This window comes from Erythranthe guttata, chromosome 14 (genome assembly GCF_056151865.1).
Source record: "Erythranthe guttata isolate IM_541 chromosome 14, IM_541, whole genome shotgun sequence".
NCBI classification, from domain to species: Eukaryota; Viridiplantae; Streptophyta; class Magnoliopsida; order Lamiales; family Phrymaceae; genus Erythranthe; species Erythranthe guttata.
Window position 1 is genome coordinate 20,308,977 of NC_142546.1, and position 27,212 is coordinate 20,336,188.

The 27,212-nt window shown below is 33.3% G+C and overlaps 2 protein-coding genes and 1 pseudogene across 7 annotated transcripts; all 3 read left to right on the top strand.

Moving 5' to 3' along the window:
* The first annotated feature begins 3,971 nt into the window (after window positions 1–3,971).
* TRM17 (GPI-anchored adhesin-like protein, putative (DUF3741)) lies at window positions 3,972–8,930 on the top strand. 4 transcript variants are annotated; one of them, XM_088814684.1, is made up of 6 exons: window positions 3,972–4,458; window positions 5,057–5,206; window positions 5,605–5,678; window positions 5,852–7,579; window positions 7,807–7,948; window positions 8,029–8,930. In XM_088814684.1, exons 2-6 carry the CDS (start codon window positions 5,065–5,067, stop codon window positions 8,715–8,717), a joined length of 2,775 nt encoding a protein of 924 aa, XP_088670810.1. In that variant the 5' UTR covers window positions 3,972–4,458; window positions 5,057–5,064; the 3' UTR covers window positions 8,718–8,930. The 4 variants fall into 4 exon arrangements, with proteins under 4 accessions (XP_088670810.1, XP_088670808.1, XP_088670807.1 ...); XM_088814682.1 differs by having other exon boundaries at window positions 3,991–4,458; window positions 5,819–7,579; XM_088814681.1 differs by lacking the exon at window positions 3,972–4,458 and adding an exon at window positions 4,671–4,771 and having other exon boundaries at window positions 5,819–7,579.
* Window positions 8,931–13,504: 4,574 nt separating this feature from the next.
* Window positions 13,505–17,144, top strand: LOC148765400 (GDSL esterase/lipase At4g28780-like; annotated as a pseudogene). The gene is made up of 5 exons (XR_016029775.1): window positions 13,505–13,853; window positions 13,977–14,106; window positions 14,260–14,502; window positions 16,336–16,588; window positions 16,690–17,144. The product of XR_016029775.1 is annotated as a GDSL esterase/lipase At4g28780-like (transcript).
* Window positions 17,145–18,353: 1,209 nt separating this feature from the next.
* On the top strand, window positions 18,354–24,797 carry LOC105950180 (RNI-like superfamily protein). 2 transcript variants are annotated; one of them, XM_012973505.2, is made up of 16 exons: window positions 18,354–18,701; window positions 18,778–18,889; window positions 19,316–19,397; window positions 19,485–19,646; window positions 19,739–19,812; window positions 20,204–20,306; window positions 20,490–20,532; window positions 21,190–21,252; window positions 21,723–21,952; window positions 22,679–22,799; window positions 22,883–22,977; window positions 23,412–23,522; window positions 23,689–23,859; window positions 23,942–24,085; window positions 24,222–24,367; window positions 24,504–24,797. In XM_012973505.2, the coding sequence occupies exons 2-16, from the start codon at window positions 18,811–18,813 to the stop codon at window positions 24,656–24,658; spliced, it is 1,779 nt and encodes a 592-aa protein (XP_012828959.2). In that variant the 5' UTR covers window positions 18,354–18,701; window positions 18,778–18,810; the 3' UTR covers window positions 24,659–24,797. The 2 variants fall into 2 exon arrangements, with proteins under 2 accessions (XP_012828959.2, XP_012828958.2); XM_012973504.2 differs by having other exon boundaries at window positions 18,411–18,701; window positions 19,316–19,384.
* The last annotated feature ends 2,415 nt before the right edge of the window (window positions 24,798–27,212 follow it).

Here is a 27,212-nt window from a genome sequence, read left to right on the forward strand (position 1 = left end):
TAAAAAATATCAAAACTAAAGAAATTAAAACCTCACAAAACGTATAAAATTGAGTTATAAGACAATAATATGGTAGTATATATGAAAGGAGAACACATTAAGGTAAGTATCGATGTCTTTTTTGAGCTTCGAAGTCGATTTTGAAGTTTTTTTTTTTTGAAACCCGTCGGCAATTTTCGACACATACAGGTCGATTTTTTGGTCAATTTTCGACACCAACGTGTCGAAAAAGAAAAAAAAAAAAAAAAAAACCAAATTTCGACACCTACCTGTCGAAAATTGTCCAAATTTCGACAGGTATGTGTCGAAAAAATACTGTTGGTAAAAAAAAAAAAAAAAAAAAATTTTTTTTTTTTTTTTTTTTTTTTTTTTTTTTTTTTACCAATAGTGTTTTTCGACACCTACCTGTCGAAAATTGTCCAAATTTCGACAGGTAGGTGTCGAAATTTGGTTTTTTTTTTTTTTTTTTTTTTTTTTTTTTTTTTTTTTCTTTTTCGACACGTTGGTGTCGAAAATTGACCAAAAATCGACCTGTATGTGTCGAAAATTGCCGACGGGTTTCAAAAAAAAAAACTTCAAAATCGACTTCGAAGCTCAAAAAAGACATCGATACTTACCTTAATGGCTTCTCTTTCCACATATACTACCATATTATTGTCTTATAACTCCATTTTATAAGTTTTGTGAGGTTTTGATTTTTTGAATTTGGAGATGTTTTGGAGGATTTAAGAAGATGAAAAAGATAGGGTTTAATTGGGTTGTCGCGGCAGTTACGAGCACGTACGGTGGCGTTCGGCGGCGGCGGCGGCGGCGGCGGCGTCGGCGGCGGCGGCGGCGGCGTCGGCGGCGGCGGCGGCGGCGTCGGCGGCGGCGGCGGCGGCGTCGGCGGCGGCGGCGGCGGCGGTCAGGGTTGGAGAGGAGAAGAAATGGTGGAGGTTTTTTTTTTTTAACAACAAAGGGTTTTTTTTCTTTTTTTTTTTTATTTGGTTTTTGAATAGGTAATTTCTAATAAAATTTGATATAATTGATATTTTGTATGAAAGGGTGTTTTTGTAATTTTCTTTTTATTTTGGTTTTAAAGTAAGAAAAAACTTATAAATATGTACTCAATTGTGGTTTTCAACTAGGTAGTATTCAACTAAGCAAAAATTAGTATTCAAAATAGTTGCCCCCATTTTTTTACTATAATTGCAGGTGAACCCCTTCTGCACCTAATCTTTTATTTTATTTTACTTTTACTTTTTTTTTTTGGCAGATTGTTCCAGTTGTCACTGGATTATATCAAATATAAAATGACTAAAAACCTTAATAAACAATATAACAACAACACTATTACCGTGAAATTAACGTGAGATTAACTGCGAGCATGATTTTTTTAATTTTATTTTATCATAATGACGTTATTTTATCACTCGGTTCGGTTTTTACGACTCGGTTAGTTGCGTAAAACCAAATATTAACCAATTTATTCGATTCATAACAAATGACAAAAACCATATCATCGGTTCGTAAATTTGGTCGGCACTCGATTTTTCGGTTTTGATTTTTCTTTTTTCTTTTTTCTCATCCCTACCTAAAACTATAACCCTTTTTACCAACTCTTCCACCCAAAATTAAAGTTGGGTACAATTTATCCCATCAATAATTATAATTGTTACTTTTATTTAATGTAATTACTAATTTCCACCCCAACTGCTTACCTAACCCAATCCATTGGCCAGCCATAGGAGGAAAATAACAAAGATATATAACAGAATATGGTGAAAACTGTGCAATGTGCAAATTGCTGTTAAATATTAGGCTAAATTAGGGTCCCTATATGAGATAAAGTCAAATTGCGAGATAACCCTCTATGTTTCGATAATTACAATCACCTCTCTCAACTATGAATCTTTTCACGCGTCCACCCTTGCGCGGTCAAATTCAATGTAATTTCTTAGATTACGTGGAATATTATCCAGTTTGTACCCATTTTATCTCATTCAAGCTCCTTATTTTGAAACAAGATGATCATAAGATATGTCTTTTGGCTTGTAAATATCAGATTGTGGTGTATTAGAAACTGCATATTTGCGCAAAACGTATACAAACTAAATAACATTCTACAAAATTTAGAAGACTATGTGAAACTTGACACTGTAGGGGTGAATGTGGAAGAAAATTCATAGTAGAGAGGATGGTTGTTATTTAGCCAAACAAGATGGATTTTTTTTTCGTAATTTAATCTTACATCATTGGTGTGACCGTAATTTATCATTTATATTAATATAATATGATTAATTGTGACTGGGTTAAATATTTTGGAGGTTTTTAAAATATATTATTCACAAAAATAAATTAATATTTGTAATGTTTAACCACATTATTATTGTATAGGTTGGCACATTCATTGGGACAATGTGTAGACTATAATTATCACTCAATTATACTCCTAGATTTTTATTAGTTTACCTACATTAGTAAATAAGTCATATAAAAGTTTTATGCCAATTCAAACATTAGACTATATTTACATCATTTCATTTAAAAAAAATGAATAAAAAAATTAAAATTGATTTATTACCCTTGCGTCCTCCTTCGAGTGTATATATATTTTGATATAGATAGTGTTTCTTATCTTATTAATTTATATATATATATATATATATATATATATATATATATATATATATATATATATATATATATATATATATATATATATATATATATATATATATGTTGGAGATATTAATACTAAATGATACATTTCACTAACAGCTTAAGCTTTTGGTTGAGATGGTCATTCATTTAGTATTAATATCTCCAACACGCCCCCTCAAGTGCAGGCGAATTACATTTGAAGCCGCTTAAGCTTTTGGTTGAGATGGTCATTCATTTAGTATTAATATCTCCAACACGCCCCCTCAAGTGCAGGCGAATTACATTTGAAGCCTTGCACTTGAAATATTTGAATTGGGTGGCGGTGGGATTCGAACTCAGGACCTTTTATTTAACCTGGCTTTGATACCATGTTTAATGACCATCTCAACCAAAAGCTTAAGCTTTTGGTTGAAATGGTCATTCAACAATATATATATATATTATTTATCTATGTATTTCTCAGCTACTTCAGAATATAAGAACAAATTTAAGAAATATACAATAAATGCATAATTGAAATCGTAAAGTAACAAACAATTTGAAAAGAAAAAGCTCCAAAACGACAAATAAGTTTGCACGGATAGAGTAGTTTAAATAAATGTCACGCCATCATTTTTTTTAAAAAGTTTTATAATACAACAGAAATAGTCTAAAAATTACCAAAACGTTGATTTATTCAATACTATATGTGGTAAAATATATTTAATGTATCAAATATCAATCATTTATTCACACACAAAAATACAAATATTCTTATTAGTGTGTAGTTGAATAATAAATCTTTCCAAGATGATACATAATTTCCCAAATGTAATATAGAATTGATCACCCAAAATATTAGAGTTTATTGCAATAAACTTATTACAAAGATAATGACAGGATTCTCATTAAATTAGAGTCTAACTATATGGGGCCATATTGAATTGACTGCAAACCACAAGGACCATTCTGCAGAAAAATCCCAATATGATCAATTTCCTTTTTCTTCTTTTTTTATTGTTTTTTTTTTTTATCTAATTTACTCATTATCATACTTTCATGGGCAAATTACGGTCAACAATCTAAGGTAAGATCAAATCATGAAAAAATCTATTTTATTTGGATAATTATAATTAACTTGGTCAATTATGTATTTTCTTTATAAAAAAAACCTTCCTTAATTAGGCAAATTTGACACTGTAGTTGTAGTCGTATAAAATAATGCATAACTGGGAAGTTATAATTAGTCAAACATGAGAGGGTTTTCCGTAATATGATCTTCCTAAGGTGTGGCCGTAATTAACCTACTTTTATTTATTTAATTATTATTATTATTATTATTATTATTTTCATTTTCCCGTTTACAGTAGTATTTCGTAATATCCAAATTTGTACCTCATAAACCAAATACGTAATCGAAACGTAAAAAAATCAGAATAAACAAAAGCGGGTCGAGTCCGACAGAGTCGGTGGTGAGAGAAAAAAAAGAAAAAAAAGCTAAGCTCACTGCAAGGAAGAAAAACTCTCTCTCCTCTCTCTAAAATTCCGGCGAATCTCCGGCGACATTGTAACCGGCATGCCGGATTCCTTCAAATTCGGCGTTTTTCTTATGTACAACGTCTCATTGGAGCTCTCCATCACTTTTGATTAAGTCTATTTTCCATGTGAAGAAAGAGAGCGAAAAAATTGCAGACTGTTTGCTTGCCGGTTCGCATTTTTGGGGAGTGGTATCAAAAGTATATTCTCTAGTACGGTGACGATTCCCGGAGTGTGCGGTTCTCCTTTTCCACGGTTCCGTTTCTTTGTATTGACCTCCGATCTATCACTTTTTCAAAGGTGAAAAAAATCAGCCGAATCTGATTCTATCTTTTGGGTTTCCTTTTGGTGTGTTCTGAGTGCATTATTTTTTGTAATGATTTTTGAGAAAAGTCATGGAGTTTTATTTCTTATTTAATTAATTAAATTCGATTTATTTTATTTTGCTTTTGTTTTTTAGCTTGTTTTGTATAATAATTAAGGTTAAAGCTTTCACTCAGCTTTATAGTATTGAAATTTTCACTTGTTTTTAAATATTCTGAATTCTTATAGCATATGTGCCATAATTAGGTCATCTCAATTGTGAATTTTATGAAGGAATTTAATGGTGAAAGTAAAGCCATTGTGATCTTCCGATTTGTAATTTTATTAGAATTTTTGGGAAACTTGGGTTTATTTATGGGTTGTAGAGAGTTTTAACTTATTGGTGTAGATTTGAGGGTATTGTGCAGAAATCTTATACATGTTGATATGTCTTTAGTAATCTGGGCCTCTTGGTACTCGGTTTCATTCTCGTTTTTTTTTTTTTTTCCTCTTGATGTTGTTTTCTGTGTTTATGCAATATTATGTTGAAGAATCTTGCATAACTAATGCACATGATGAATGGTTCCATTGCCAGGTGTTGAGATGAATGGTTCTTCTCGGAATGGCAAGACTTCCGATTTCGAGAAAACTTATCCAGGATGCTTGGGAAGAATGGTCAATCTCTTTGAGATGAACATTGGGGTGTCCGCAAATAAACTTCTCACTGATAAACCTCATCGTGATGGTGTGTTACCTATACTATTGTGTCTTTTCTACTAAAGCTAGATTTCGAACTGTATTGTGTTAGGATTCTATATTTTATATATTTCACATCGTAACAGAAATTGTTGATCTTTCTGTTTAAGGTAATTTAACCTATATATGCGGGTGCTTTAATAATCTTCTGTTCTGGTATATAGTCAATTTTATCTTCCATTACAATTCGGTCGGAATCGCTTCTAGGACTAAAAATATTGGCAGTTTGGAATAACATGGATCAATGATAGTTGCCCCGCTATATTTTTAGCATGTGAAAATGTTTTCGATAGATAGGTTCTTCTCTTTTCATTATACTTCTTTTCTTGTTTTATTGCTGATCACGAGTCAAGTTTGCTAACTGACATTACTGAAACTGATTTACAGGCTCTCCTGTGTCAAGGAGCCGATCAGATGTAACAAGGACGAGTCCATCTCATGATCAAATACAAGAAAAAGCGGTAACTTTCTCTGAACTGTTAGTATCACTTTGTTGTGTACATATATATATATATATATATATATATATATATATATATATATATTTATATATATATTGCCTGGTTACTGAGTTATTCTGTTTCTAATGTGTGGTTTTCAGATTGTGTCTGAGCTAAGAAACACTTCTTCGCAGAGAAAATTAAACGTTACACCCATGAAGATGCTCATTGCACAAGAGATGTCGAAAGAAGTGGACATGAGACGAAGTCCACCTAATTTAGTTGCAAAACTAATGGGGCTCGATTCCCTTCCACCACAGGAACCTGACAGAGCGGTGCAAAGAAGCCATTCGAAAGGTCATCCCCGATCTCAGTCGGAGATACCGATGGGTAACTGGGAGCAACAGAATGGATTTGTTCACTACGTAGAGCCAAATGAATACAAAGACGTTTACGAAATATGGCAGCAATCGCAGAAAGTTACACACAAGGGAAGACAACACAACGAAACTGCTAGTGACAAAAAAATGGCTCTTGTTCGTCAGAAGTTTGTCGAAGCAAAACGCCTGTCTATGGATGCAAAGCTTCGACAATCTAAGCAATTCCAAGACGCATTGGAAGTTCTGAATTCGAACAAAGACTTATTTCTTAGGTGTTTGCAAGAACCAACTTCAGGGTTTTCTCAGCAACTTTACAATGTGCAGTCTATTGCTCCTCCACCAGAGACAAAGCGTATCACTGTGCTTAGACCTTCAAAGGTCGCAGATAGTTATAACTTTGCTGGATCTGGGAATAAAGAAGGAAAACAAATGCCGAATAATTTGGAGAAAAGCCATCAAAGTTCTCCTCCTGCAAATTGGAGTAATAATAACGAAAATACAACTCAACCAACTCGGATAGTAGTTCTAAAACCAAGCCTGGGTAAAATACTCGACGATAGGGCTATGAGTTCTTCTCCACAGTCACAATCAGCAAGGGTACACGGTGAGGACTTTTTTGGGGATGTAGAAGACAACGAGAATCACGAATCAAGAGTAGTTGCAAAAGCAATCACACAGCAAATGCGTGAAAAACTCGGCAGGCACCATAGAGACGAAACTGGGATTTCTTCGGTGTTTTCCAACGGTTATGTGGCTGATGAAAGTTCGTTTAATAAATCGGAAATCGATTATCCGGCCGGTAATTTAAGTGACTCAGAAGTCATGTCGCCTGTATCTAGGCATTCGTGGGATTATGTTAATAGGCTTGGCAGTCCGTACTCATCTTCGTCTTTTAGCAGAGCGTCTTATTCTCCAGAGTCGTCGGTTTGCAGAGAAGCAAAGAAACGTCTCTCTGAAAGATGGGCAATGATGGCATCTAATGGGACTTGTCAAGAACAGAGACATGTACGGAGAAGCTCTAGTACATTGGGTGAAATGCTTGCTCTTTCTGAGGCAAAGAAAGCAGCTATGCTCGGTGAACAAAAAGGTAGTCCTAATGAAGAAATCGATGATGCAAATTCTCTCTTAGTTAGTGAACAGGGAGCGGGTGAAGATGTGAATAATTCACCAAGGAATCTTTTGAGGTCTAAATCTCTTCCTGTGTCTTCTACCCAATTTGGAAGTAGGCTCAACGGGCACGTTTCGGTTTCTGATAAGGGCAAAGTTGAAGTTCCTAAAGAGGCGAGTAGAAGTGCTAAATCATCACTGAAAGTGAAAGTTTCGAGTTTGTTTTTCTCGAGGAACAAGAAGACTGGTAAAAACAAATCTCTTGCATCTGAAACCAAAGATGATTTGCACCCCGTTTCTGGAGAAATTGGAAATGATAGAAGTGCAAGTTTCGTAAACGAAGGTCCCGAGCATTTGCCGTCTGGTCTGGTGGAGCCCACAAATAAAGCATCTTCCTCGAATCTAATATTCAAGCAGGGCGTTGTAACCCCCGAGGTAATTTCATATGCTCGTTCGCTATTAGATTCTCTAAAAAGTCTTTCAAGATTTTATATTGCAGCCTGCTTTAAAATGATAATTGAAGTTTTTATGACCAATGAGAATTCGGAATGATGGATGCTTGTTTATATTAAGTTTGCTTCTAGCTATTGTTATAGTATCTTGGAATTTCGATCCTAAACTCGAAACTGGAGACTGTATTCTCACAGTTTTGACCTTTGCAGACACAATTTTCGGTATCGAAACTTATTACACCTGGTGAGAATCAAGAACAACCAAGTCCAATATCTGTCTTACACCCACCCTTTGAAGATAATGATCTTACAGCACCACCTGTCTCCCCTGTCAAATCTGACAGACACGACGGTATACACCTCACTTGCATATGTTTTTTTTCATTTTTAATATAATGTATTTTGCGTAACTGTAACATTAAATATTTTCAGGAGTCGAATTGCCACGAGACCACATTAAATCAAACTTGATCGACAAGTCACCACCCATAGGCTCCATCGCGCGAACCCTATCATGGGAAGATTCATGCGTGGACACAGCATCATCGTACGCAGTAGCAAACGAATCATCGTTAATCAATGCACGAGGCACAGACGAAGAGGAGAGGGAATGGTTCTTCTTCGTCAAAACGTTATTATCTGCAGCCGGTCTACATGGCGAGCTGCAATCCAGCTCATTCACGGCCAGGTGGCACTCGCCCGGGATCCCATTGGACCCGTCGTTGAGAGACAAGTACATTGATCTAAACGACAAGGCGACGAATTATACGCCCGAAGCCAAGAGGAGGCAGAAGAGATCGCTGCAGAAGCTCGTCTTCGACTGCGTAAATGCGGTGTTGGTTGAAATTGGTGGAGGGAACGAATTAATAAAATCGAATAATAATAGTAATATTGTGGAAGAGGTGTGGGGGCGGATGAATGCGTGGATGAATGAGTGTGGGGCCCACGACAGCAACGACAGCCTGGCGGTGGAGAGGGTGGTGAGGAAGGAGGTGGTGGGGGGGAAGTGGTGGATTGAGAATTTAAGAATGGAGGTGGATTATTTGGGGAAGGAAATTGAAGTGAAGCTGCTGGAGGAGCTTGTGGAGGAGGCGGTGGTTGAATTGACAGGTAGAGGGTGACAGGTGGCTTTTTTTTTTTAATATTCTTTTAGCAACAGTTTATATGTTGTTGTTTGAGATACTGTTATTATTTATTTTATTTTTGTGTTTTATTATTACACGACAAAATGAATGGTCCACCCCCACCCAGCCACTGTAACTAACTGTTCGGCGGTGCAAATTGCCACTAATATGCATTGTCAGTATACATCCCCGGCCGGGACCGCTTCTGTATATTATTTGTTATTTTGTTTATTTATTTATTTTTTTCTCTCCAACCCAAGAATTGCTAATAAGTAATGACTTGTTTAATGAATATAAATATTAGTGGTAAATTATCGCCGCCTCATGAGGTAATATCAAATTATGAAGAAAAAAAATCTTCTTGTTTGAGTAATTACAATTACTCGATTCACTATGAATTTTTTTACACGTTAACTTCTATGGTGTCAAATTTAATATAATCTTCTAGATTTCGTTCGATCTACTATGAATCATTTTACACGTCAATTTCTATGGTGTCAAATTTAATATAATCTTCTAGATTCCGTTGATTGTTCTCTACTTTGTGTCGTTTTGTGTAAAAATGCAGTTTCTGATGCAACACAATTTTATGATCATTGTCTTGTTTCAAAATATGAAGTTCGAATGGGGTAAAACTGGTATAAATGGTAGTCTAGAAAATTCCACTAAATTTGACACCGCAAGGGTGGACGTGTAAGAAAATTCATAGGTGAGAGAGTGATTATAATAACTCAAAAATGAAGGGTTTTTTTGAAATTTAATCTTATTTCAGGGGTTAGCCGTAATTTATCCTAAATATGAAGCATTCATGCCACTTAATCGTATTAAAACATGAATCAACTACTTGTACTTGCATCTCTTTCGTGTCACGTAATTAATATCAAGATACTAAACTATATTGTGTTCAAAGTACAGTGGTCAATGAATACAATATTTTTTGTTTCCACTAAAAGAAAAAGGAATCTGCAGCCCACATGTGTGCACCCGTAAACTCAGTTCTCGGTAATTTACACGAGAGCTGTAAATCGCAACGGACAATTTTTTTATCGAAGAGGTTGATCTATAAACCCGACCACCCTTGTTTAACTAGGAAATGATGGCGTTTGGGCAAGGCAGCCCAGCAAGTGTTTTCGGATTCACATAGCGTTGAAACTGAAAATTTTGTATTCTTTGGATTCCTATTTGAAATTTCCGATATTGCAACAAGTTTTTTTTTTTATTCCAAATTCTGAAGTTCCAATTTGTGTTTTTTCCAAAAAAGAACGAACTTGAAATTAGTTTTTCACTTTCAAAAAATATTTAAAAAAGAAAATTCGAAAGTGCCAGTTCCGATTTGATCCATCTGATTTTCCAGCCGTAGATTCACATATTGAGGAAGGAATATAAAAAGGAATTGTGGGTGTGTTGGGATGGGTGGTTATGTAAATGTTGGGTATGAACCCAAAAGAATATATAAATGATCTCTTTTTACAAGATAATATTAAGTAAATGAATGGGAACAAAATACTATAAAAGATGCTACATTTTGCATACAGTTTTATCTAATACTGTGGGATAATAGATACCATACCGGGAGTTTGCATTGGAAAACCAAAACAAAGGGAACATGTCTCTGGAGTCTATGGGCGTAAACGAGCCGAGTCTGGCTGTTTTTGGCGAACTCGAGCTCGTTGAATATTTTATTTTTTTTGGGCTCAAAACGATGTTAACAAGCTGAAGCTTGAGCTCGAGCTCGAGCCCAACAAATAATTAATGAATTGTAACATTATTAATTTTAATTTAATTATATGTACTTTTTGTATAATTATATATTATTTAAATAAAGCCCATGAAGAGCAATATATAGACCCAAATTGGCAATATTTGTACTAGGATCTAAATAAATTCAACTTTCTTTTCAAAAAATAAATAAGTTAAATAAATAATAATTTAAAATCTAAAATTTAAAATATTATCATTAAATATAATATTACAATAGAACGATAAATCTCGTGATCAAATATAATTTGAAGATTCAAAGTGTATTTGATATTGACAGGGGAACAGCTAAAATGACAAAGACATTTGAGAGTGAGACTATCACATGGGAAATTAAATTATTGGACTTTGTTACGCCGCCTTAGCGCGTGTTCTTCACTCTCCAAACCAAACCAACAAATTCAACCTCATTTCTATTTTGGATGTGTGTGAAGTTGAGCATGGTTCCACTCGATTTTTGGATAAAATTGGAACGTGAATCGATTATTTCGGGTTCTTAGAAAATTAAAAACCGAATATATTTTTTGTTTTCTATCAGTCTCGTTCGTTCATTTTCGATTTTGGTTCAGTTTTATATGACATGTTCGATTTATTTTTAGTCTGATTCTTCTATATATGAAAAAAAGGAAGTTACAAATTAACGTATCGAACAATCATTGTTGACTAAATTCTACTGCGGTATTTCTTATCTTTAATGAATATCCGGCCCCCAGGTGATGAAATCATGGTTTAACCACTGATCATCAGTTCAAAATTCGGAATGGGTTGAAATGCTTCCGTTTTTTCGTCTTGGATTTTGGTTCATTTTTTCTTGTTCACCCCTACTTTCCGGGAAGGGTGATTTGGGAAAAAAAAAAAAGAAAAAGAAAAAAAAATTAGAATGAGTAGTAGGCTTTTTCCTGTTAAAAAAAAAAGTTAAAAATTAGTACGTTGTGGCTTTGGGCTTTTGGTTCCTTGAATTTTCCTATGGAGAAAAAGGAAATTGAATGGGCCTAAATTTAACCAATTGAATGGGCCTACATTTCTCTGTCCTCCAGTAATTGTCACTTGTCAAAAATCTACGTGTTTCATATTATTTGTTGCTTTATATTTTCAATATTGCATTAAATGTATTTTTAGGTTTTAATTTTTTTAATTCAATTCTAGATATTAATTCTTATAAATTATTAAATAATAAAGGTTATTTTAGTATTTTTATATATATTTTTTTTTCTTCTTGGAAATCAAGTCACATTTATCGAATTTCTTAATACTTATACAAATGTGACAGAGCTGGTGAATATTCTTGTACGGATAGATAGCCAGAGTGGTGAGAAAAATATAAAATACTCTTCTTCACCAAACTTACTTCTTTAGATTATTGTAGCCTTTGAAAATATATAACATAGAGAGTTTATTTTATAACACATTATCAGAACTATTTTTTTTTTCTTCTCCAAAACGACAAATAAAATGAGAAAGAACGAGAATGCAGACAAGCTTCTTAGAAAGGTTTTGGCTCTTCAAAAAGCGAACAGTAATAAATGGCCTAAAAACTAGGTATATATAAAATTGCTCAAAGCATATATAGTACATTCTTAGATCTGTCATATAGATGTAGAGTTGCAAATCATAATTGACATGTCTAACAATTTGTTTGCAAAAAGCTAAACAAATATGTTCGTACATATTGATGTCGACTAGTGCTTTGTACCGAAGTTCTAAGAAGCGCGATTGGGGTTGGAGGCGGTTACGACAGGACGGTGATTAATCAGCAATAAATCAAAAATGAATCGATTTTTTCAAATTTAGTGTATTATATTTCAAGATACTCTATATAAAAATATATTTAAACATGCATGTACATCCATCATTATTTTATATCCTAGCTAATCGATCACATAACACAATCAAAGTTTCATAATGTAGTAAGATCATAATAAGATATTTTAACATTATTCGTAGAGCGACGATGCCGTTTTTTGGTGAGTGCGTCGTTGCTTTCTTACGGGAAGACATAGTCAAGAGAGCGAAAAATAAAACAGCTCGACAGTTTGATCCAAAACCCTAATTTCGTTTTGATAAAAGAAACCCTAGATTTGAAAAAAAGTTTATTTTTGCCCCATTTAAATTAATTACCTCCAAAGTTTGACCCGCCTCCAAGATTTGACCAGCTTTGGATCGCTTGAAATCACCTCACATTGCCAAAAAAGTCGTTTTTCAAACAATTACAACAAAATCATAAATGTTTGGATCAGCCTCTACCTCGATGAATGGTATGATTAATTTCAGCCGTCTTGACCAATTTTTAGAACACTGATTAATTGTACTAAGAAATATTATATATTTTGATTACTCGGTCGTTTAACATTATTCTAATTTTTATTCTTTTTGTAAGAAAGGAAAATTACGAAATATCGAGTACCATGGTATACCAATCGTTCATATTACCGAAAAAATAAAAAAGTAGTTACTATTTCATTCATTACGGACATATGGTATTTGTAACGTATGCAAATTAAATATATATATTTGGCTCAAACTAAACTTGCTGTGCATGATAATGAATGTATCGGGGCAACAATATATATTTGCCAACGAAATAAATTCATTGTGCATACTAAATGTATTGGCAAGAACTTTTAATTCGTGGCCCCGAACTTTATGCAATGTAGCTGGCAATAACTTATTTTTGTTGCCAAATGACGTTAACGAAATTTGATCGTTGGCAAATATTAAAAAATATATATAAATAAATAAATAAATAATCTCGTAAGGGTTCGACGCTTAAAATTGGTAGCAAGTTATTCCAATTAATAGCCCAATATTTATTTATATGTTTTTACACCAACCAAAATTGGTAGCAAGTTATTGAATTAGCTACAAAATAATAAAACTTGTGGCTCCCAGTTTTGATCAGACAACTGGTCTCAGATCTCCGGCTATTTATTATTATTAGGTTTTCAACCATGCATGCAGGCCACGTAACTCCCCGCCAAAAATAACCCTTTATAAAACCATTTCCCTTTTTGCATTTTTTCTCATTTTATAAACTACAACTAATTAACATCGTACGTACAGATTAATATTTAAGTTATATCTAAACATAGAGATTCATTCATCTGAGTATAAAAGTTTGCATTAATCCAATGATGTCTTGTTCCGGCGCTGTTTTCGCTGTTTTTGTGGTTGTGGCGGCGGCAGTGGTGGTGCCGCCGCCGGCGGTGGAGGGAGCACGTGCATTCTTTGTGTTCGGCGATTCCCTGGTGGATAACGGCAATAACAACTACTTGGCCACCACCGCTAGGGCTGACTCACCGCCTTACGGCATCGACTATCCTACGCACCGCCCCACCGGCCGCTTTTCCAACGGATACAACATCCCTGATCTAATAAGTACACATATTATATATAATCACACTTAATTTTTTTATTCTCATCCAAAATTTTGATATATATATATATGATGGTCGTCTAATTTATTTAGTTTATTTTTGACATGCATATATATGTATATAGGTCAAGCAATTGGTGCAGAATCAACAATGGCGTATTTGAACCCGGAGTTGAGAGGCGAAAAGCGCTGCTCGTCGGAGCGAATTTTGCTTCTGCTGGAATTGGAATTCTTAATGATACCGGCATTCAGTTTGTAAGTCCACCAATTAATTAATGTTGTGTATATATATATAATTGATAATACACATTTATATATAATTCTTAATTAATTGCATGGAAAAGTATTTATAAAATTTAAATATAATTAATTAAAATTGAGGAATTGAAATATATATATATGGGGCAGGCAAACATAATAAGAATAAATGAGCAGTTGGAGTTGTTCAAAGAGTACCAGATGAGGGTTAGTGCAATAATTGGAGAAGAAGAAGCGCGTTTGCTTGTTAAAAGCGCTCTTGTACTTATTACTTTGGGAGGAAATGATTTTGTCAACAATTATTTCTTCACACCAATTACTCTTAGAAGACTTCAGTTTAATCTTCATGATTTCTCCAACTTTCTCATCTCTCAATACAAGAACATCTTACTGGTAAATTCTTCACTCCTTTTTTTTCTTTTTCTTTTATTATTATTAATTATGAAAATAAATTGGTTTAGAACTATAGGGTCAAAAAATCGGCATTATTTGAAATTTTCGTTTAGATTTCACCCCTGATTCATCACGGATAGGGGTGGAAATTGAAGCGGAATTTTTGAGTTCTGTCGATTTCGATCAAAATATATTTTTATTTTGTAACAACATTTGTCATTCCGAATTTCGGAAGTTTCGGCTATCATTTTTCCCCTCTCTTTTTTTTTTTTGGGAAATAATTGGAATGCATGTTAAATTCCAAATTCCAATGCAATTTTAATTATTCGAAATTTCCTATACTTTTTCCAAACATTACACATTAATTATATCAATAGTCAATATTATCATGCATTTTATATTATAGCTGACTCAAAAAAATTGAAAAACTGAGGGGATGTTTGGTTTCATTTCCAAACCCACTTTCTAGTTTTATACTATTCATAAAACCGAGATCATGTTTGTTTCACAATTTTATCCAGAAATTCCCATTTTTTCTTATCAAATTTCTATTGAAAATACACTATTCATACTTTTTTCAATTTTCAAACCTACTAAAACCTACTACTAACCTATATATTTTATTCCAACAACTCATTTCTCTCTCCTCATTAATATTCACACTCTCTCTCCTCTCTCCTCATTAATACCTACACTCTCCTTCCTCACAATTTCTCTATCTACTACTAAAAATAAAATAATAATAATAATAATAATAATAATAATAATAATAATAATAATAATGATGATAATAATAATAATAATAATAATAATAAAAATAATAATAATAATAATAATAATAATAATAATAATAATAATAATAATACTAATAAAAATAATAATAATAATAATAAACAATAATAATAATAATAATAATAATAATAATAATATAATAATAATAATAATAAAATAAAATAAAATAATAATAATAAATAAAATAAAATCAAATAATAATAATAATAATAATAATAATAATAATAATAATAATAATAATAATAATAATAATAATAATAATAATAATAATAATAATAATAATAATAATAATAATAATTATAATAATAATAATAATAATAGTAATAGTAATGATAATACTAATAAATAATAAAATAATAATAATTATAATAATTATAATAATATAAGAATATAAACAACAACAACAACAACAATAATAATAATAATAATAATAATAATAATAATAATAAAATAATAATAATAATAATAATAATAATAATAATAATAATAATAATAATAATAATAATAATAATAATAATAATAATTATTATTATTATTATTATTATTATTATTATTATTATTATTATTATTATTATTATTATTATTATTATTATTATTATTATTATTATTATTATAATAATAATCATCATCATCATCACTATCATCATCATCAATCATTATATTCTACTTTTGCACGTACTTTCGTAGAGAAAATTCACCACAACCAAACATATTCTCATTTCTACACCTACATAAAACTAAAAATACACCTTCATCCAAACATATTCCCATTTTCTACACAAAAACCAATAATCTACTTTTTCCATCAGAAATTTTGAAAACTAGAAATTCGTTTTGGAAACATAACCAAACATCCCCTGAGTTTCCCCAATTCATATCCGATTTTTTTTGATTTTGGAAGAAGTTTTACCATTCCAATTTCCATTTGAATAAAAATTGAAGCGGTATTGAAATTAGTTTTTCACTTTCGAATAAAACAAGAATTTATATGAAATTCCGATCTGATTTTCACCCCGAATGATCGTTATAATTATATTACAGATGCTATATAAATTGGGAGCCCGAAGGGTTCTAGTAACAGGAACCGGGCCCCTAGGGTGTGTGCCGTCACAGCTGGCGACAAGGAGCACAAACGGCCAATGCGCGGAGGAGCCTCAACAAGCCGCCGCCATCTTCAACCCACTTCTCCTCCAAATGCTCGTAGGACTCAATAAAGAGCTCGGTTCCGACATTTTCGTAGCCGCTAATGCAAATCAAATGCACAATGATTTCATCACCAATCCCCAAGCTTTCGGTTCGTTCGTTCATTCGTTCGTTTAACTATGCCATATATTTCATTAATATGAGTTTTATATAAATATAATCGAGGACTTTTTTTTTTTGGTTTTTTAATAGGTTTTATTACGTCTAAGGTCGCATGCTGCGGACAAGGCCCATATAACGGGGTAGGAGTTTGCAACCCTAGTTCAAATTTGTGCCCGGACAGAGAAGTGTACGCATTTTGGGATCCGTTTCATCCGACCGAACGGGCCAATAGGATTATTGTTCAAACATTGCTTACCGGTTCCGATAAATATATGTTTCCGATGAACCTCACCACCATCATGGCTTTGGATTCCATGGCTTAATCATTTTTAATTACTTCATCATATTATAAATTAGTTAACTATATGTACTTCAGATTCCAGGCTGCCTAGAAGCCAATGTGGGTTGATTGCCGGATGAGAGGGAAAATAAAACGTACGTAGATCGATCTATTTGATGATAATGTTGTTATTTCTTCGAATTCGAAACTTATGCGTACTTGATTTTTTCGGTTCATAATATTGAAAATCGAGAGTTGTCTTCAATTACTAATTAATGACGGGACTTGCTATTTACGGTTTGAAAATTGCTATTTACGGTTTATAACAAAAACACTTTATTTCTCTAAAACCCCAAAACTTTCCAAAAAAATCCAAAAACCCCCCCAAAACGCGTAAAAACCCAACTTGGGCGCCCATTCATGAAGTGCACGCCCAAGTTGGGCGTCCGGTGCAATTATTTTTTTTTTTTTTTAATTGAACGCCCAAGGCGTGTACGAACGCCCGTCGCCTTGGGCGCCCATCTTGGGCGTTCCAACATGTTTTTGCAAAAAAAAAAAGCCCTACAAATCGATTTGTAGGGCTTTTTGACATGAAATTGGTTCCGTAATCGACCTACCCAATGCATATTACACATAATAGAGTCGAAATTACAACAGAAAATCGAAGCCCAACCCTTCTTCAAGCTTCATTTCGAATTTTCGAATTTTTTTTTTTTATATTTGCAGTTTGGGGGGTTTTTGGATTTTTTTGGAAAGTTTTGGGGGGTCTTGTTATAAACCGCAAATAGCAATTTTCTAACCGTAAATAACATTTCATATTAATGACACATTGGTTGAAAATTCGGTCGAAAACGATAGCAACCGTTAGGCTCTAAGAGGGTGTTTGGCTAAGCTTATAAGATGTTAAAAGGGGTTTATAAGATGTTTTAGAGCTTATAAGCTCTTCCAAAATGTTTGGTAAATTTTAAAAAAAAGATCTTAATTTTTTTTAAAATAAGCTGTTAGAGAGCAAATAAGATTTTTTTAAAAAGTACATCTACCCCACATTTTTATTTAAGATCTTACAATGAGTAAAAATAGGAAATAAGTTCATTATCCAAACACTCAAAAAATTAATCCTAAAAATAAGATGTAACAACTTATCAACTCTTAAAACATCTTATCAGATGTAAGAGCTTATCAGCTATTTAAAATAAGTTTAGCCAAACACCCTCTAAGTTCAACGGTATTAGCTTCTTTCGATCGATAGGAGACCGACCTCGTGACAATCACCCGATGTAGGATTGAGGACATAATTTAAATTATTTTTTTGTTGCGATATAAATAATTTTTTTTTTTTTCTGAAATTAATTATCATTCCAAAACAAATTTCCCCAAAATAAAATGAAAATATAGCACAAAAGGACCAAAAAAGAAACCAAATGGACTAAAATCAAACACTTGAAAACATACTGGAGTAAATATCTGAAAAAGCAAAACCTACAGGACCAAAACGCAACATTTTTGCCTAATTTCACTTCAAAATCAGAACAAAAATACTCCGTTCAAATAGACTATACAGAACACTTGCTCCGATTTTCCACTTCCTTCCGCTCCGCCGCCGCCCTGGCAATTTTGGAATTTGGTTTTGATCGGAGAAAAATCCGTCGTAAGTATATACACTGAGCTTACGAGTTCGTCGGATTTCTCAGCACAATTGGACTCGCTACTAAGAAAATTCTACCCCTACCTATCAAAGATTCGCAATTAGTTTCAACGATGGCCGGAGTTCCAAAATTAGTCGATTTGTGCATCGCCGCCATTGCAGATGAACTTCTGCAAGGTAAATATTGTCATCTATTGATTTATTTTCTTTTGTTTTAGATTTCTACTCTTATAGCTGTTGTTCGTGGTTGCAGGAGATGATAACAATGATATTCTTATGGTGATTTATGAACTTCCGTCAGAATTGTTCAATAGCTTGTTGCCGCACTTGCCTCCATTGGCATTGCAGAAGTTACAAGAGAATTTGTGAGTTTAGAACTTTTTTCGAACAATTGTATTTATAAGAAATAATCGATTCATGAGTACTTTCCCACATAATTCATCTTTGATTTTGGAAAATAAATGGCATTGGACTTTCATGCTAGAGATCAATAAATTTATCCGTTGTACTTTTAAATTTTACGTTTGGGGGCTGGGGTTGGGGGTGGAGTTCAAAACTCAAAAGTATCGAAATGAATTCTAGAGAGATGCAGTGAATAGATGCAAGTTACTGAGTCATTAATAAGTAGTGATTATGCAATTTGGTGAAATTTGATTCCATATGAACTAAAGAAGTTTTCGTGACTAGGAAGCTTGTTTGATGAGTTAATTGATTTCGGTAGCATATTCAGTATCATATAGCATGTGATGAACACACATATATGATATAACTTGCTTCATTTCTTGATATAGGCCAGTTAACTTCAGGGATAGCTTTGACTGTGCTTACGATTACCATGGAGATTGTCGAAAACGTAGAAGGTTGGGAAGAAAGGTGCATCTGAGATTGCAAAAGTATATTTTACATGTATGAGGAAAAATTACTTGCAGAAATATCAGTATGAAGCTATTATTTTCACAGATATGGGATATTAGATGGAGCATGGCATGCACTACACAAAGTTCGTTGGCCTGGTTTTGGTCAGCAGAAGCAGGCTGTGCCTTGGTTGGATAAACAAGATGCAGTGAAGTACGATTCGGTTGATGACTGGCAGCAGATGTACTGGGAGGCACACTTGCAAGAGTATACTAATCACCAAATAGTCTAAGTGACACAATTTTCTCTTGTGATTGATTACTTTAATAACGAAGATCTGACCACGTTGTTATTGGCAGTTGCGTGGATGCTGTAGCAGAAACAGCCTTGCTTCCTTCTTATGATGGTTCCATTGCGGAAATAAAAATTCCCGGTTAGTTGGTCTCCTTTCCTTTGAAATTTTTCTATCTCTTTGCTGCTCAAGCTAGGGAGGAAGTTGGAAAACTTACATTCAAAAGAAAATTGGACTCGACGGATGATGGTTCTATAAATTATTGAAAAGAAAAACTTAGCTATTCTTTACCCTGTTATATTGTTTCATGGATTCCCTCTTATGCTATGGAAAGTGCCAGAGCATCGAATTTATTTCATAAACTTAATACAAACTTCTCTAGTTGTGCATCTTTTCACATTTTAATTCAAGATGTTGTTCCGATTGGTGTTTATATCTGAAGAAGTTTTCATGAACTGAGAAATTTCCTGAGACTATTATGTATAGAGAGAACAAGGCCTGAATCAGTTGATCAATGTTTTGCTCTATGCAGATGGTATACTGCAACAGATTGGTCTTAGCGGTCACTTTATTAGCTTGACATCTGACTGTCTCAAATTCTCTTACCATTGCCAGAAATTTGCTGCTTATGCCAGGTAGTATAGGATGAATGTGTAAACATGTACTTTACCTTGTTAATTTCAACAATCAAGCTACATTTCAACAATCAAGAATTTATGTACCTTGTTCTGATTTTACGTGTTTCTTGAATGCATCTTTCATTACTTGGACGTAATGTTATGATACTTATTTTTATGATGCATCTGTTTCTGTTGCAGACAGCTAAGACTTCCAAATGCACTCTGTGTTGCAGAAACTTGTGTAAGTTAGACAGACCCTGTTAGTGACCTGACAGTCGTATTGTTTCAAAATTGGCTTTCACTACCTCGTGCACATAGTGCTTGTCTGCTTTATCCATATTTTTCTTACTGAGGTTTCTGAAATAAGTTTGTCCTAAACATTTATTAATATTAGTGGGCTCTCTGCCTTAATGTCAAGTCTTTGCGAGGGCTAGCTATTCTAGTGCTTCTTGTCAAATTGTGACATTTGTTCCAGGAAAAGCTTAACTGCTCAATGTTTAGCTAGTTTCTAATTGGGGGTTTACTCTCTATGGATTTCCAATTGTTTGAAGAAATACTCGAACTCCTCTTTACAACCTTTTACTTTTCTTAACCAGCCTTTAAATATTTCCATTTTCGCATAAGACTATTCCTTTTTTAATTTTATCCATATGGGCTTACGAGAATTCTCCCTAAGAAATGGATTCACTTCTTTCTTTCCTGAATTCAATCCACTGATAGATCCTTGTCGATCAGAACTTATGATTTTATTATTATTTACCAACCTCAGCGGAGAAAACTGGCCCTACATTTGTCAACTGATAAATATAATCTTCTACAAATGATTCATCTAGTAATTTAAATGTAATAAGCTTTAGGCATTTTATTCCTTTTATCATTAGCTGTTAGTCTGTTGCAGGACTTGTTACGGAGCAGTAAGTTGGGAAGCCTGGAACTTCAGTGGATTAAATCCACCGACCATGTAAGTCTCTCTTAATTTCATGGAAAGTAAATAAGCTAATGAAGAAGACCGACCAAGCAAAAATATTCATGCGTGCATAATCAAATGAATCATTGCTTTCCTTGTGCTTCCTGTTGTGTAATAGCTGTAACCAACTGCATTATCTCTTGAGTTCAGCTATATTACATGACAAGATCAAAATCAGAATGAATTCGATATGTTGATATCTTCACTCCTAAAATTGAGGCCTAGAATTACTCTCTGTGTTTATGTTGTTGTTCTTTATGCTTTTTATGTCTTTTTAACCAGATGCCATACACAGAACTTCTGAACTGCATCGAGAGATGGCCTTAAGTAAAATGATGATGCCAGCCAATCTTTCTTTAAACTATTTCGTTGCTATATGTTACATAATTGAGGTCACCATGAGCAATTAATTGTGGAATTCTTTTATGTTGGGATCATCTGATTTGTCACACATAATTTCTCAGGTTGAGGGGTTATGTAAACTTTTAAACCAGAATAGCAAGACCTTGAAGTCAATTCACTTGGTCCATTGCAAGCTTTCTACCACTTTCATAAATGCAATTTGTGACTCACTGCAAATAAAGGATCTCCAAGCACATGCAGTTGAACATTTTTCTATCAAGAGATCAAGCTTCCTTCAAACTGATTCATCTCCCATACCGGTTGGATTGGTTTCTTTCTTAACATCTGGGAGGTATGCATTTATATAATGGTTACATTTGAAGACATTATACATTGAATCTTGTCTTCTGTTGTCCTGCTCGGGGTTGCAATTAAATAAGCGGTTTACCAAACACTTTTTTTTTTTAATTATTATCGACTGCAATTGTGATTTGAATCTGGCTTGTAGAGATCAATTAAGGTTCTTATGCTGATCACACAGTTTTGACTGTGCCATACAGAGTGGACCATGACCAATTTTGCAATGCCTTTTCTACTCTTTTAACATGTTAATATAGGATTTCTCTTACAGTGTGAAAACTACCTGATCATTTAATTAAAAGATACTCTGGCTTTTCCCTTTTAGATCTTCAATTTAAGATAAGTCTATATGGTCTAAATACTTTATCTTGCTTGTGACATTGTTCACAATACAATGATATCTCACTTATCCAGATTTTATGACATCATTATACAACTTGGTTTCTGCAATATAGTTTCATAGTTCATTTTTAAGTTTTGTTGCTCAGATAGTTTATGTGATTTACTATGTCAGTTATTTCTTTATTATTTCCTTTTAGGAGAAGGGATCATGTAATTGGGCTTTATAGTGAAACTATGGCTTGAAGAGTCATAGATTCTTGTTTGCATAGAGGATATAGCTTTATTCTGTTTTCTCTCTTTTTTGTTATTATGACATGGCAATCTTCGTATGAAATATTGCCGTTTGTTTGTATCTAAACTCATCAATTGTTGGCAGGTCTTTGCAATCATTAACCTTATGTGATGACCAACTAGGGCGAAATTTTGCAAGAGTGATTTTTAATTCCCTCCTTGATGTTTCAGCTAGTATTTCCAAGCTGGACCTTTCAGAAAATGATGTTAGTTGGGCATCACTGGATTATATTTTATCTCAATTTATATTCAACACTTGCTAAAATCGTAATTTGGGATGGTATTGCAGATTTCAGGTTTCCTTTCTCAGTTTCGTTGGAGATCATCAAGTTGCCCAAGTGGAATAGGCAAGTCATTGCACTCATTACGAGTGCTCAATTTAAGGTAACTTAATATTTATACCTATGTTCAACTTTTTGATCATAGGAATGAGCCTCTTATCTTTGACCTAGGAATATATTATTTGAAAATTCGTCAATTATACTGCTAAGACTTCATATTGTCTGTGTATACAAACACAAGAGAGGAGAATAAATGGGTGAAATTATGTATGTCTCCCCAAATTTTTTCTTCGTTTTCATTTGCCTTTCCCCTATTTCCCTGCAAAGCATGCTGAACCAAACAAATTTGAGGTACTTTGCAGAACATATGGATGTAATTGCTGGATGTGCATATTTATTTTTTTGTCAGTTCACTAAATGCTTTCTATGGGAAAATATTTCTTAATTCATGCATTAAAGTTTGATTCGAACTTTGGTGCTCAGAGAGTTTGTAATATAAATGGTTGTCCACTAACAAAGTTTTTTGCGAAATTCCAGGTTCTGCAACTTAGTAAGTGATGATGCAAACTGTCTCAAACAGGCTCTGCTTCACATGCCTAATTTGGAGAATCTTGATTTAAGTGACAATTATATCGAGGGTGGATTCAGGTTTTTAGCCTTTTCATGCCTTCCCCTATCAACATCATGTGATTTCCCTGGGGGCTTTTAATTTTCTGGAACTTTTGTACACTTTTAAAACGGTATACATGGACGATGGGCCGTTCAGGCACTGAATTATATAACTTTTATTAATTAAAAAAATCATTTTTTTCAGGAATCTGATCGCCTATTTTACTGAGATCTCTGGCAGGGAATTACCCTTTGCTGACTTAAAGCTTGAGAATTGTGAGCTTACTTGCGACCAAGTGATTGAACTTTTAGGAGTTCTTTCAACTATGAAAAAACCACTTAATTTGCTCTCAATCAAAGGCAATAGACTTGGCAGGTACAGTTGCCGCGAGATGTTATACATGACTTCTAATATTTCCTCATGGGTGAATGCTCATATCTTTTTTGCCTTTCACCAGTAAAATTGGGGTGTCATTGGGCGAATATTTGTGCGCTGGCGTTTGCGCCGTTGATATTGAAGACATTGGACTTGGTTCTTCTGGCTTTCGAGAAGCTCTCAAGGAAATATCAAAGGAATTGAAGATTGTTTATATAAATATAAGGTACATGGAAGCTCACCACATCCCCCCCCCCCCCACCCCCCAAACCCACCCCGCCCCGCCCCACGCACCCTGAAGCGGGGCTTTTCAAACGTATACCTGATGGCTTACTATTTATTATTTGATGAAATTTTTACAGCAATAACCAAGGTGGGATTGAAGCTGCACGGTTTATAACGAGCCTCGTTTCACATGCTCACAAAATCACGTCAATTGATGCAAGATATAACCTAATGCCTACGGAATCGTTGTCAGTAATATCCGCTGGCTTGAAAGCCTCAAAAGGTGGCTCACATCTCTAGCACATTTTCGGATTTCTTTTTGCAAGACAATAAAAAATTGCAATTACCCAAAGTTTATTATACTCGGGAAGTTTACTGGTCTTTATCCACTGTACGTTATTCTCTATCTCCATTCACAGGAACACTCGAGCATCTGGACTTATCTGGAAATAGTTTATGTAATCAACTTGTAGACGAAGCATCTGTTTTGGCTGAATTTCAAATCAACGGGCATCGTGCTCTTAACATTTCATTATCGGCTGCTCCAAATGTACCATTCGACAATGACCCTTAGCTAAGTACACGAATCTTTATTTACTTTTCGTTGATTTTATTGCTTGATCTTACGGATTACGGTTTATTTACTTGTAACAAAATCCGCAGTTACAAACTATTAAAAAGTACATGATTTGTTAGTTCTTACTTTTTTTTTTTTCTTTTCTTTTTTGGCCTCCTTTGGTTATGTCTAAAAGTGGTTGGTAGGTTGGCTTTGTCATGAAGTAGGTATTATTTATGCTTTCATTTTTATATTGATATTTGCTAATCATGCCCTTTGTGAAGAAGCTTTATCCTTATCTTCACATAATTAAACAACAACCATGATACATACAATATGATGGATTAAAAGAGCAATTATTGTGCTATACTTTGTTATTCATTTCTTGGTGAAACTAGCTAATCCATTTTGTTGTTGATTTGATCTTGTCACAAAAATACTAAGTGCACTTTGATTAAGACCACTACTGAGTTTCTTATGTGCCCAATTTCTGGTGAAAATAAAATTCTTGTTTTTATATTTTCTTTTATTTTGGGATAACCAAAAAAAGAAAAAAAAAACCATTGTTTTCTAGATATTACATCCAGTCCCTTATAGTTTGTAAATTGCTTAGATTTACCCATACAAAAGGGTGTTAATGAAAGAAATCTACAAATTACAATGGGTGGATGTAATTATGAAAAAATGTAGGGTTTTTTCGTTAATAGACCTTACCTCAGACGGGCGGTTGTAATTTGCGCTTTTACTTTTAATCATTGCTCGTCCCTTTGTGTATTGTGTGAAGAGCATCTTTTTATAGGGTAAATAATGAGGATAAATGATTAAATGCCATAAATCACATAACTGGATTTCAATGAAATGTTGTGCCTGTTAAAATACACCAGTACAGCAAACTGTAAATCTATACAAATAACTATTCAATAAGTAAACATATACATGGGTGAGTGTGAGTTATTTTGTATAGATATATGGTTCAAATCATTGGATTTAGTATCTACAAAATCTTCCATACATTAGAATGAACGATGCAGCTTGAATGGCCTTCTTCTAATTTCTCTTTTTTTTTTTTTTTTTTTTTTTTTAATACTTCCATGAAATAAGGTTTCATTTGGATTGACGAATTTGAAATTATCAAGTTTTGAATATCGATTTAGCAGAGTGTTTTTCGCGGTTTGCGTTCTTCCCAATTTCTACACATTTCACCACTCCATCCGAAACTTTCTCTACCCCTTGTAGTAAAATAATTTTCGAATCAGATTTGATTTAAATTCATCTTATCTGGAATTCTTTTGAATTATTTTCCCCTTCAATGTAATCTAAATGTTTTTTTTTCCTGATATATTAAGTATTAATATCTTTGTAATGAATAATTCCAAATAGAAAGGTTGAGTGCATTAGTGGTTATTGAACTTTTGAGTATCAATTTTCATATAATGACACTTCTGAAATGTCACCGACAGTGCCTTTCTCCAGTTTTATTTATTTTAATTAATGCTAATTACTTTTGGCCTTGGATTTTATGGATTTAGATTCATTCTCTGTATCTATATTTTAGAGTCTGATACGCGTTCCATTATATTTTAATTATATATATCTATATTGATTTCATCTGTCAAAATAAAATAATAGATTCGTACCCGTTTGTTTGCCAAGATAAGAATAGTCAAAATTAAATGATCTAATGAAAACGTAATTCTTTTATCAGATCCTGGAACGTCTGACCAAACAACTTTTTAAAAGGCAAGATAAATCATAATAAAATAATATTTGAAGGTCGATCCGGTAAGTTACTGGGATAGCAAACATCAAGCACAGTCCAATTGTTTAATTAGGAATGAATAATCTCGCCAACCAAACGAGGTATCAATATATATTTAATAAAACATAGAAGGCGCAAGACATAATGCATGAATAATGTTTGGATAAAACAACTTATTTATTTTGTCTTTACTACCGTGTGTAAACATTTGAATAATGTTTGGATGATTTTCAATGAACTTGCAATCTTTAATGTAAGTGTAAATGCAGAAAACATTGATAAAGCGACACAAACTCATATTTCGCGCTCTCTTATTTCATCAGTTACATCACCTTTAATACGGGTCGATTTTCAGCATTTTAATAAATAGTAATCGTGATATTTTGTTTTTCCGATTTCATATAATTTTGGATTCGCGCAAAGTATATTTTTATACACTTGAATAGGCATTTGATATCGAAAGTTTCACCAAGATTTATATTTAATAATAGATCACTTCTTTCTAGCGTAACACAATTTGCTCTACATGATATTAACAATTGATTATTATCATTTCTACTTGGAATGCATATAAAATAAGACAAGTGACAATTAGACTTATAAGTGTAAAATATTTAAGGTGTTGTTTGAAAAAACTTATTTAAAAGCAGATAGTAGTGATCAATTGTGATTTAAGTTGGGATTAAGTGTTTATTTTTTAAAGTTTTAAGTGCTTACAAATTAACTGAAAAACCAACTAAAATAGAAAAAAAAACATGTACATTGATGCTTTTAAAATTATAACCTAAATCAACTTATTTTAAGAGAACCAAA

What these genes read in the sequence shown, in the direction of transcription:
- TRM17 (XM_088814681.1), top strand. Translation starts at nt 4,750, where the DNA reads ATGAAGGAATTTAATGGTGAAA. An exon ending in ATCAAATACAAGAAAAAGCG is followed by an intron (nt 5,679 to 5,818) that starts GTAACTTTCTCT and finishes TGTGGTTTTCAG; the next exon opens with ATTGTGTCTGAGCTAAGAAA. An exon ending in AGGGCGTTGTAACCCCCGAG is followed by an intron (nt 7,580 to 7,806) that starts GTAATTTCATAT and finishes TGACCTTTGCAG; the next exon opens with ACACAATTTTCGGTATCGAA.
- LOC105950180 (XM_012973504.2), top strand. Translation starts at nt 18,638, where the DNA reads ATGGCCGGAGTTCCAAAATTAGTCGATTTGTGCATCGCCGCCATTGCA. An exon ending in TATATCGAGGGTGGATTCAG is followed by an intron (nt 23,523 to 23,688) that starts GTTTTTAGCCTT and finishes CATTTTTTTCAG; the next exon opens with GAATCTGATCGCCTATTTTA. An exon ending in ATTGTTTATATAAATATAAG is followed by an intron (nt 24,086 to 24,221) that starts GTACATGGAAGC and finishes AAATTTTTACAG; the next exon opens with CAATAACCAAGGTGGGATTG.